Source organism: Asparagus officinalis, chromosome 7 (genome assembly GCF_001876935.1).
Source record: "Asparagus officinalis chromosome 7, Aspof.V1, whole genome shotgun sequence".
In the NCBI taxonomy this organism is placed as follows: domain Eukaryota; kingdom Viridiplantae; phylum Streptophyta; class Magnoliopsida; order Asparagales; family Asparagaceae; genus Asparagus; species Asparagus officinalis.
The window spans coordinates 146,929,868-146,942,662 of NC_033800.1; the positions used below are offsets into that span (position 1 = coordinate 146,929,868).

General features: G+C 35.2%; 1 protein-coding gene across 1 annotated transcript; it reads right to left on the reverse strand.

The window, feature by feature from the left end:
* Nucleotides 219–9,609, reverse strand: LOC109848053 (uncharacterized protein DDB_G0271670-like). Its single transcript, XM_020417335.1, has 5 exons — nucleotides 8,677–9,609; nucleotides 7,503–8,239; nucleotides 7,357–7,419; nucleotides 1,628–2,347; nucleotides 219–809 (listed from the first exon to the last, which is right to left on the reverse strand). The coding sequence occupies exons 1-5, from the start codon at nucleotides 8,741–8,743 to the stop codon at nucleotides 585–587; spliced, it is 1,812 nt and encodes a 603-aa protein (XP_020272924.1). The 5' UTR covers nucleotides 8,744–9,609; the 3' UTR covers nucleotides 219–584.

Consider the following 12,795-nt stretch of genomic DNA (forward strand, 5'->3'; position numbering starts at 1 on the left):
TCCTTATTGTTTTATAGTCTAACATCACAGTAGCATTTTATCAAACTGAATATTTATTTTAGAGATGCATAACATGTACACACAGCTCTAAATATTTCACGTCTCCCTATAGAGGACAGCATCATACCAAGCGCCTTTATATACACTAAAAATATTACCCAAATTATAAGAGAACATGTGATATTTTCAGGGAAATAAAAGAAAGGGAAAAGTGGACAAAAAGAAGAACAAACACTGCAATTCTCTATCAACCCACAAACTATAGAAGAGAAAGCCCCCTTAACTTTAGGCGAGAGCAAAGCCTAAATGGGACTACTAGAGAACTGAAACGCTGAAACTCTTATTTTGCATTTTCACACAATTTTCCCCACTTCAGGAAACAATACTCGAAAAAGAAAAAGGGGGGAAAAATAAAACTATCAACTCCCTCTTCTTCACCAAAAGAAAACCAAACAAAACCTACCTCCCACTAGTTTCTTCCTCCCAAACCCTACTTCCATAAATCAAAGAATCTCTTCCTCATAAAAGTAAAGATTTCTCAGCAATCAGTAAACAAGGAGAATGATGAGCAATATTAAGCAAAATCACATTTCTGCCTCAGAGCTGGACGAACTCGATCCAGATGAGTCATTCCCACCCCGTCGGGATTCTGGAAGACCTGACTCGTATTTAGAATCTGTACCTAGTTTCTCCTCCTGCATTTCTGCCTCGGAGCTGGATGAGCTTGATCCAGATGAGCTACTTCCACGCTGCAGGGATTCCGGAAGACCTGCCTTGTATTTAAAATCTGGGCCTAGTTTCTCCTCATGCTGCGTGCAAAAACTCAGTTAGAATTTCTCTTCAAAACAGAGAAAAGTAGAGAATAGGAAAAAAAAGGGTTTTTTTAACGGAACCACCTCTAAATCAGGCCCCATTTCACGGTACCATTAGTTACCCAAGTTTGAATATAACACCATGTGTCATTCCGCCAACAAATAACCACCTATCCCCCAACCCCCTCTCTTTCATTTCAGTCCAATTTTCCATCCAAAAAAATACCATTTGAAAGATTTATCTATCTGCCATACACAGTTACAATGTTGTAGGCACAAGACGTGAATGGGTAAATCTGTCAAGCACCACATTTTTACGATAAAACTTGAAAGTGGACATATGTGGTTATACATTGACATGATAGCAGATAAGGGTTATCTTCAGGTAATTAAAGCTGGTAATGTGAAATGAGTCTAATTTAGGGTCGTTCCCGGTTATAAAACGCTAGGAAAATAGTTACTTGTAGATACAACCCATGCAATATGAGGAACCGAGGATGTAGCAACTTGTATCCCTAAACTAGTTTATTTTAACACTTAAAAACACTTGTCAATTAACACTTGTTGATTATTTATTAACACTTGACACTGCTCAAACTCAGGGACGACACCATTTTCCAGTCAAGGTTGAGATGTCCCATGAGACAGGATAAAAAGACTAAATTGTCCTTTCCTTAATGATTAAAAAAAATAATGTCCGAATGTGAAGGGCTGCTAATAAAAAAGTTTTAGAGCATACAAGTGGCCACACCACTATAGTGCATGGGTTGTATCTGTACTTAACCATAGGAAAAAATCATGAAATTTTGTTTTACCTTCTTGACAAAAGATTCAATCTCCTCAGCTGTTAGGGCATCCTCCCCAGCATTTTCTTTCCATCCAAGTGACTCCAAAAAAGCTTTTTCTTCCTCATCGGGAGGTACTAGAGCTTCAGGATCTTCATCATATGAACTGCCATTGCCATTATCAACCACTGAAGAGTCTAAACCAGAACCTGATGAAGGAACCTCACAGGTAGTAGAAGCTTCTGAAACTCCCATTATCTTCTCACCCAACTTCATCGCTGAATTGGACACTGATGACAAAGATGAGGATGATGATGATACACCACAATTCTGCTCAGGGTGATGATGATGATCATTCAATATACCATTTTTCATCTCAGCTTGCCTGCGGAGGGAATTAAAGAAGTTGTTTCTGTCCTGCGCCTGGAATGGAGGCTTTTTCTCTCCTGCACCATTTGCTTTCAGCTTTGAGTTGACAGTGGTCTTCAGTTGAGGAGCTGATGCTGATGGAACTCTGTTGGCTATAGTTTGAGGAGAACCATCTTTGGCAGTAGGAGAGGAGCCATTCTTCTCTCGGTTAAGGACTAGAAAGTTCCCAGCTTGAGAAGTCTTCAGACTATCAGGTTTGGTGGCTGGAAGCCGGAGGGAAGCATGATTGACCAGCTGTGGGAAAGATTGTGCAATCTTGGGGGAAACAAGATCACCATTTCTTACTCCTTTGGTTTTTGATTTCTCCGAAGAGTTGATAACCTGGAAAAAAGATGACAAATTTTAGAGCAAGTGTTCATTTACAACATCTATCTATAGACATGTAGATTATATTCAACATGATACGCTCACTATGACATCAAAAAGAAAAACAAGAATATGACAACCTGGAAGGACAGTTGGCTGAGAAAATTGGAGTACAAAGTTACCTGAAACTAGCATGAAACAACCTTGAAAACACAGCTCTAACTGAAGCGTAAAGTCTCAAGTATATTGCTGAAAGACCTTAGGAAATGAAAAGCTTGCTCTAAATAAAAATTTGAACTTAATTGTCCAGGGCACCTAATATGCATCTATTTTTTAGGTGCATTCAATTAGTAATCTCTTATTGCACCTGCTACATATACAATTATAATTTATAAGGAAAGATTCCTAAAAGAACCTTGGGTTTACGAACCAATAAACTCAGTTCAACTGACGACAAATACATGTATTAATGCAGTGCGCTTAGGCTACTAAATGTTGTGAAGAAGCAGCCTGCAAGTCCCAAGCGGGCCACTAAGGGTCTAATGTACGTGAATATGAACATAAACAGCCAGCAGGCTAGGGCCCTAGTTGATACAGGAGCAACCCACAACTTCATATCCGAGGAGAAAGCCAATGGGGACTGAAGACAGAAAGGGACACCAGCCGCATCAAGGCCATCCTTCATTCAATAACCAGTGGTTGAAGGTTGATTCCCAACAAGAGCAACCAGTTCAATAAGATGCAAGTTATCGGAGCTAAAGGAAGGCTCACATAGATAAAGTTTATTTTTTCAAGCTCGGAAGACTGATACTGTTTGCTGGGGCTTTACAGGATAAGGCCACATTTTTATTTTAATTTATTTTCCTACATCATTTTTCTTCTTATTTTTAGTTTCTTCTGTTTTCACTCATTTCCTTGGTAAAAGCTCAACTCTATGCTTTCTATTCCCTCAAGACTGCACAACTTTGTACAACAACTCCACCCTATATATCATGGTATTGGAGGTCACTGTTTTCTGCAGTCAGTGAAGCTAACCTACTCTTATAGAGCTATGTGATAATAATATAATCTCAAACAAATCTTATAACAGCCAACTAAAGGCTTCCAAAAAACCAGTTTGAACAGATGCAAGGAATTATCATCAGGTTGTTTTATTGGATGGTCTGGTAATGATCACATTGCTGGTCTTGGAAGATAAAAGTCAGAGCACTATAAGATGTTTATAGATGTCATATACTAATATAACATCTCAATCTCCTTCTTGATGACGTATTATCACCGACCTGAATGACCTTCTTTATTTTCAAAAATAAAACCTGAAACCGATGGGCCACTTTCTTCGCATGTTTTTTCAGGTTTCTAGTGTTACTCAATTTCAAAGTAATCAGGAGTTTCGCTGAATTACTAAAAACATTTTCCTTATTTCCTTGTTGAGTTTTGATATTTCCTAGTCAAGAAAATCTTGGATTCTCCCGAACTCACAAGAACATACACTGGATAACCATTTACATAGGACATCTCCACAGACTCGTGTTTTATATGTACGAGCACGCTCCTCTTTTCAACAGTTCCTTACCAATAATCTAGCACAAGCTCAGATAGTTTCCATCAGTTAGCCACAGTTTGTTGTATGCTTCATAAGTAGAATGCCACGGTATAATTAACTCAGCATCAACAGGACAAGGTTTGGATAGCAGGTATGGACCTGTACCCTCATTAGAAATGAAAAATTGATTCATAACTGTATTCTGTTAGAAGTGGAAATATGCATAAACTGTATTGACCCTTCCTTTTGTATCTTCGGGGTAGTCTAAGTGAAGATTAAGTGCAATAGACATACTTCACATAGTCTACCAGGATGATAATTCACATAAATGCTTCTACATAGAAATCCATTTTCTCCAAAATCATATTATACAAAATATTTCTTCCGAATTCAATATTCTCTTTTGATGGTGTATGGGAAAAGGTTGAAAATGCCCCAGAAGAATGGCTGATAATTGAAAGGCTCAGTGCGGACAAATTAGCCAGTGTTTATAGTCAATGGTTTCTTTTCTATCACAGGAAATATTCTAGAAGTTTGTAATTTTATCAGTTAAATATTGATACATGCTTACGTCATCGTACACCATCAAATATAAATAATCCAGCATTTATTCAGTTAAAATTTTCCACTGTAATCAGATCATTACATAATTCAGCCTTAAGCCCAATCTCTAATTACCCTGTTGTAAAACTTTTATTACGAACTTGTGCCTAAGTCAGACACATGAAATCGACACATCTTATATTGTAATACTTCCTTGCCTCTTTTATCACTTAAAAAGTTGGAATTCTAAATTTCTAGGTGGTATACTGCAAAGTATACATGAGGCCTCAACTCTGCTACTATTGTGCTTAATATCTAGTTCTTTCAATGCCTATCACAAGCCAGGACAAAAAGGAAAGTTGGATTAGGTAGCTAACTGAGCATAAAACTAAGTCAAATATCTGCAGAGATGGATGTAAAAGGAAAGATCAAGAGAACAGAAGAGATCAACCAGATGGCTTCATTCATCTAGATTCTAATTGGTATGTTATATTTGTGGATTGTAGAAAACAAAATGCCTAGAAGTAAAATAAATGTGATTAACGACATGAATCAAGGACAACTACCATGGCAACAAATGAAGGGGATCCATATCCTTATCAACAATAAGCTTACATCAGGAATTGGCATTTATTCCTATCTGTTAAGCACAGGATGAACTCTCTAGCGTCTGGGCATATTAAGATTATGAAAACATAATGTAATGTTTTCAGATGAATTTGTATCTTTGAAATCTTAGCTTTTCAATCATAATGAACATATTAACGAACTCTTTTGTATCACATGAACTATATTTTTCTCAATACTATCTAGTTTTCTCATATCCTTTTTGTAACGGCATGCATATTCGTTTATATATCCGCATCTATATCCGTAACGAATCTGATTTTGGCGAATATGGATATGAATTTTTCTTACCGACGTATATCCGTATCCGTATACGTATCCGAGATGGGTAAGTTGATATGGATATGGTAAGCATCATATCCGAGCCGTATCCGGACCGAGCGCATCCCTATTCAATACTCTATAGGGAAAGCTTTCAAGCCCTTGCATCACAAGGGAGCTCTGAACTTTGTTTCCACATAAATGCAATTCTAATATTTTGCATTATACATTTATTTAATTTCAATTCCGAAAATACTAAACATCTATTTTAATGTCTTAGGACCTATGGAGAGGATGGTATACAGAAGGGTGTCAACATATCAAATCATATAGCTCCAAAAACACATGCACAGATCAAAACACATGCAGGTCAGATGAGATTTCCAGCTCCTTTATGACTGCCTGTTGGTGCCATCCTTACTCTAAATGTTTAAATCTGACCCAACAAGCAAATACCATATTCGTCAGCTTTAAGAACATGAGTACACCCGACATGGTTACACGAAAAACAATATCCCAATATATCAAACATGTAAATATTTCTAGCAAAATTTCATAACATCTACATTACAAGTCAAAGAAGACTTCCAGTTTCCTTGTAAGCTTTGTGTGCGCGTGTGCAATCCTGTGCAGTTGCCACTGCTTGAAACATTTGTATGCACACACATCACATGCTTCGGTAGTACACATTAAGATTCATTATACAGGTAAGATTTCCCATTACCCTATACAAATTACTAAGATCACTGTGTAGATGTGTGTGTGCCTTGCGAGTTGGGTTTCAGGCCTCACCTGTCCCCAACAATAATAATAATAAGATGATAAAAGCAAAGCTAACCTTCACTAGGTTATGTAATGCTATTTACAGAACTTTTGTACTTGACATCTCTAAGCTTTTTAACTACAGAATTCCCGGACTTGTCTAGAAATACCTTCTCTTGATTTCTGCATAACGTATCTTCATGGTGAATAGATACATGATGCAGTTGAGGGCATACATCCCAAACCCCAACCTATCTGATGCTTGTTGGTGTCATCACGTTAATTTTAAATGTACTGATTACAAAAAGAACCATCACAAAACAGTGAAGGAAAAAAGAAAGGAACCCTGAGTAGATATCATAACATAACAGCTCAAATTTGCTCTATTGCATACACAAAATCCAAGTTTTTATCTTCTCCAAGATGCTCATCAGAACCACCCAAAAGATAACATTAGAGCCAAAAACACTAAACACTTATTAAACTACCCATAAGCAGACTAATGACCATGTAATTATAGTGAACGCTCCATAGGTAAAATAATGATTCCATCACTCTTTGCCATAAATGACATTAAGACCAAACAGGGTTAATTTCCCTAACTTCCTGTAGTTCTTTTTGGCTAATACTACTACACCGGCATTCAAATCCTCTAAACTCAAATTGGTAAATTCATCTAAAAGACACTTCCCTATCCCAGCACTAGCCTTTCCTGTCAGCACTCTAGTAAATGCATCTTAAGATAAAGGTTATTCCACTTGATTAGCAAAAAAATATATGCCATTTGACAATACGATATCCGTGTAAGAATATAGATTATGAAGCAAGTTGCATGCAGATTAGACTAACAATGAACAAACAATAGAACCAACAAGAAGAGCAATTGCAAAGATTCAGTGATGAACAAAAATTATACCATCCTAGAAAGTTATATAGAAACATTCAAAAGCATAACTATAGCAAATCCATATGGCCCCTAATCGAAACTTCTGTAGTTGTGTTATATCTTACATCTAACCATTTAATCGTAGTTTTTCTAAGAGCTGATTGATATATGCATCATTTATTTTTTAAAAATTAACTTAAAATAAATGGAAATATAGATGAAACATGTCTAAGAAATCATTCACCAGCCAATAGTTGCATATATCATCTAACACTCAATAGTAACCGCAACGAAAAGATAAGGAAAGGACAACCGTTAACCAAGTACATGGAAATCATGCATGCTATTTTCAAAGGAAATTGTGTGAACTGAGTAAGTCATATATCTTGAAGATGTTACCGGTATCAGCTTGTTGTATTGCATAAGAGTCAGCTCCTTACGCCTTTCATTCTCGTTGGATAACTAGAAAAATAGTAAAATAAAAATTAGTGTAAACCAACGATTCCTACTATATAATACAAGAAGTAATACTTTCAATACATTACCAGCGGTGCACTACGAGCCTTTGATGGTGCTTGAGCCAATGTCTCAGCCATGCTTAATCCTCCCGTGGTGTTGGACCCAGTAGATGTCATACTCGCAGCAGTCTGCAGTCCATTGCTTATGCCAACAGCAGGAGCTTCTGCCAAAGCTGACGTCCAGCGATCAGCACCAATAATAGTTGGAGAACTTATATGAAGACTGTTTATAGCTGAGCTGATGCCAGGAGAAGGCACCCGCACAAGTTCATGCTTCTCTTCAGCTCCAAGAGATGGAAAGTCTCTATCAAAGGAAACCTTACTAAGAGAACCACTTAAACTACCAGCAGAAAGAGCACTGATTGAATCACTCCCTGATCTTCTGGACATCGACTCAAACTTCCGACCTGAAACCACAGACTTGGATCTCCTCAAAGAGTCTATCTCAGTCCTTTTTGTCTCACTTCTTCTTGTCATTAATGAATCAGCATAGTCACAATAACCATTACCTAATAAACTATCCTTTTGTCGGTCCCTATGTCTATCTCTGTCCCTATCTCTATCCCTATCACGACTCCTACCAAAACTACTATAAGCCCGCGAATGTGCATAGCTATCCTTTTCTTGGCCCATAGAGCCATTGGTGTTGGCAATCCTCCTGAAGGATGTTGATGACGATGATGCACGAGGAGCATCATGTTCAGAAACACTCACTGCCAATCTATTGATTCTATTTCTTGAAAAGGCCCCCGAACTATTTTCATCTGTGATCAATACAAAGATAAAAATAAATAACTGCTTAATGTGAAATTCATAACGAACTCCAATCACTATGTTCAGCAATGGAAGGATAAATTGCACATAACCAGCCTTGTCTACACCTTCAATATCACCCCCCTCAATTCAGTTATTAGCATTCTCAGTCTTCGAAGGATAAGTAGCACGTGGTGGTAAGTGCATCTAAAATCGTTGGATGGTGAAAAAGTGCTACTCAAGGTATAGATGAGTGGAGTTATAAAATGAAAGACAGATATAATTCAGAGTTAAATGGATTTTGTTATAAGCTTAAAATTATACACACATTCAATCTACGAAATTGAAATTATCATCAATATAGCTATTTCTCTCCCCCGGATTAAAATAGTAATAAAACTACAAATGATCAAATTAAAAACAGCAAGAAGAACAGGAACAATTATACCTGAATGTGAAGAAGAATTTGTTGCTTTCAACCACTCTGGAGCTAAAGTCGGCTCACCTCGATCCATAACAAGCACAGAAAAGCATTATCTGCGCTACCAAAAAAAAAGCCCCTAAAAAAAACTTCCTTCTATACCTCAATCGAGTGCTTCTCCTCTACTATTTCTGTACAAAACAAAACAAAACCCAGAACCCTAAAAGATTCCGAGGCCAAGACGGAACCCTAAAAGCCCCTTCAGAAGACCAAAATTAACCCAACTCCGTCTTCACAAAACCCTCCAAAATTCTCGCAAAAAAAAAAAATTCACCAACAATTAGAGTCCAACCGTCTCTACGAATCCATAACGAATCCCAACCAAACAAACAATGGAGACGGCACCTCAACGAACCCTCATCGTCGCCAAATCCAAACCCTAGAAGGAACCAAACCCTAACTAAGGGGCATTCGTCCCGGCACCAACCCAAACCCTAGAATCAAAATCGAAAACCCTAGATGAGTTCAGGACTGATCGAAGCGAGAGAGGAGGCAAAAAAAAAAAACCCTAATCCTGGTTGTTGTTTTTTTTCCCCTTGTTTTTGATGGATATTATTTTAAACAGAGAGACAAATAAAGGGCAGGGGCGTTTCTGTATTTTATCAAAAGGGAGAGGAAACGGAAATTTTTAGAGAGAGAGAGAGAGAGAGATTAAATAAAAAAAATAAAAATCCGCGATGATTGTGGGGGTTTTTTTTTTCTCTCTTTTATCTGTAAATATATTTTGATTATTTCAGTTGGAGTTGTAGAGAGAGAAAGAGAGAGGGAGGCGGTTAGGATTTCGTGAGCGTGGAGGGAAGTAGAGAGAGAAACTGCAATGGAAATTAGGAGAGAGAGAGAGAGAGAGAGAGAGAGAGAGAAAAAGAGAAGAAAAGGGTGTGAAATTTGACAAGGGAACTCTTTCGCTTTTGCTACAGGGAGACGGAGAGAGAGAGAGGAGGGGGGAGGGGGTGATATTGGGCTGGGCTTTTAGACTGGGCCGGATGACTCTTACAGCCTTTTGGGTTGATAATAGATGCTCGTTAAAACTATCTAAACCCGTCATAAATTAAAGAATATGAACAAATATTGTGTTAAAATATCTTAAAACACGATTAATCCTGATAACATCAGAATGCTATTTTTATTATAACCCGGTTCGGGATCGAACCCAAGACCGTCGGAGCCATGTCGAGGAGACTCTCCGACTGCTCGGATCGCCTGCGGCGGGTAGGAGATGGTTAATATTGTTAAAATAATTAAACCCTCGTCTTTAAATCTAGAATAGCATATCTTTAACATTGCTTGTTTTAAATGTATTTTCTTGACTGAGAATATAGTCTAGATATTTTTGAAAAATTAATCATTTTAACAGGATATTCCGGAATTGTTGTGTGTTTTTAAAATCCTAGTTCTTCTTTTGTTGGTAAGCTTGATTGTTTTTCCTCCCTCGTATTGGTGGCTTGACCATCTGATGTGGAGAATCTTAAAATTGTGGACCTTTGATTTGAATATTATATCGGAATAAAGGTCATAGATAATTCCAGATTAGGCTTGACTATGGACTCAAAATGACGATTAGCCGTCAAAAGGTTACAAAGGCCCGACGGCCCATTATGAAGCCAGCGACTGTTTTCAGTTATTTCGCTGACCCAGGCTACGAGAAGCAAAAGAGAGGGTTTTAAATTTTTAAAGGAAATATAATTAATCGATTTTGAAAGGACTTAGGCGCAGCATTAGACTAGAGGCGAAAATGACCAACTAATTGTTCTTTTTAACTATTCAATCATATTCAACTCGGCAATTTATTTAATACTAGTTGAGATGCACGTGCAATGCACAAGACTGAATATCATGAGTTGAGATACACGTGTAATGCACGTGGTTGAATATCATGATTATTTAAATTGATAAAAATAAAAAAAATTAAAGTTTTTTGTAAGATGGATCATCAACTCAATAATCTCTCTCTCAAATAAAATATTACCATTGTTTCCTTCAACCCGGACTGTGGCTACGTGATCTACTATTTGTGAGTTATAAACATATTAATTTAGTACAACATCTTTATTTTTTAATATCTTGAAATCTTCAAAAGATGGGTGATCATTCAATTCGCAAAAGAATTTTGCATATGAATTTACTTCCAATATGTCCATTAAACTTTTAGTTGTGGTTTGACTCATATTCATTTTAACTTTTAGTTGATGTTTCGCTCGTATTTATATTATCTAATATTCTCATTCAATTTTATAACTCATTCTCTGTATCATAGAAGTAAAACTAAAAGTATGAAGAATTATTTTCTTACAATATTAGAACTGAAAGATTATGGTATATTTCGTCATGTGCTCTAAAGATAAAAAAAAATTCTTGGATGCAAGGTCCCTATCAAATCCTACACCGAAACAATGTCAATAAAAAATGCTATTATAATTCACTTGCCTGGGACAAATATATTGTATATAGGATACGTAACCCATGTAGAATATCCATATCTCCTAAGTGAATTTTGCTGTTCTGAGAGCAACATGTTAGAGGTTCGTATTTAATTTATTTAGCTCTATAAAAGACACAAGAATTTAGAGTGCATAGCTTAGATATCGTAAAGAGCATATCGATTCATGAAGAAATTTTTTTAATAATAATATTATTACAATGATATTACTATTCAATATTAAATCAATTTTAATTATATAAGATTATATGACCCTTTTTAATAAATTATAAAGTATATATATGGAAACTTTGATGCTTATAGCCAGTAGTTGTGCTCCACAAAATAGATTAACTTTACATTGTAGTTTGTTATTTGTAGTACAGTTGGCAATGTCATTACCTTTCCTCTTTATCTTATTATTCACACTTTCCTGGAGTAAGTTCTCATTTGCTAATCATTTAATTGGTTATATTTAATTTTTATAATATTAGAGGTTAGAATATTCTCTTCTATCTAAAAAGTGCTGACATGATTTTCTTAAAAAACATATACACATAGTAGCAATAGTATATACTTTAATGCAACTCAAACATTGCTTGAAGTCATTTAGAGTGGGGTTCTTTCTATGCTAGAATGGTGATATAGTTACACAGTCTAAAAGTCAAAGAAGAAATTTTACAAAGAAAAATTAATTTAATATGTCAAATTAAAACTAATTTATAAAATTAAAATGGGCAGTGCAAATAGTTATAGAAAATAAGGTATATATTATCATAAAAAATTCATAGTGAGTCATGACCAACTACAATCATCCTAATTTAAGCATAAATCATTATTATTTTAGTTATACGTATAACTATGGAATAAATCTTCAGCAAAAAAAAGAATTGAAATTGTATTATGTTGTAGGTAAATAAATAAATGTTATTAGAGCTCCTCTTTATATTAAATTTAAAAGTAATAATTTAAATTATTAAGCAACAAATATTAGCTCATGTGAGAAAGTAAAGTAATATATGGTTTATATACGTAAATAGTCAACCAATCAAACATATTAAAATTATAATGATCACAATTAAAATTATATGGTGGGTTCACATTAAATATAATTTATGAAAAATAGTACATTAAAGTCAATATCTTTTTAACCACTACATAGATTGTCTAAAAAATTTTACATATATAAACTATACTGCCTAGAAATAGTGATGTGCACATTTAACTATGATCTAATAATCTTAAGAATAACTTATTTTTTAATATCATCATTAATTGATGTATATGTGCATTACACTAAAAACATAATAAAAATTTAGAAAAGTACAAAATAAACACCCTCAAAAGTTTTAAAAAGTGTAAAAAGACTTTAAAATTTGTAATTTACAAATACACAAAATTATTAAACATTACATTGAAATCAAAGAATTACAAAAAAAATCATTGAAAATTTTCAAACTTTGGAGGGGTAATTTGCAATATACTAAACTTTAAGAGTTTTTTTATAAATTTTAAATTTAATAGATTTTTAATTATTTATGTTCTTTTTAAAAAAGTTATGGGTAATATTGATCACGAAAAGTTTTTTCTAAACCTACACTTTTAAAAGGTATATGATATTTTTTGCAAAATTTTAATTTTCTAGAGGTTGTTACTAATTTTACATATTC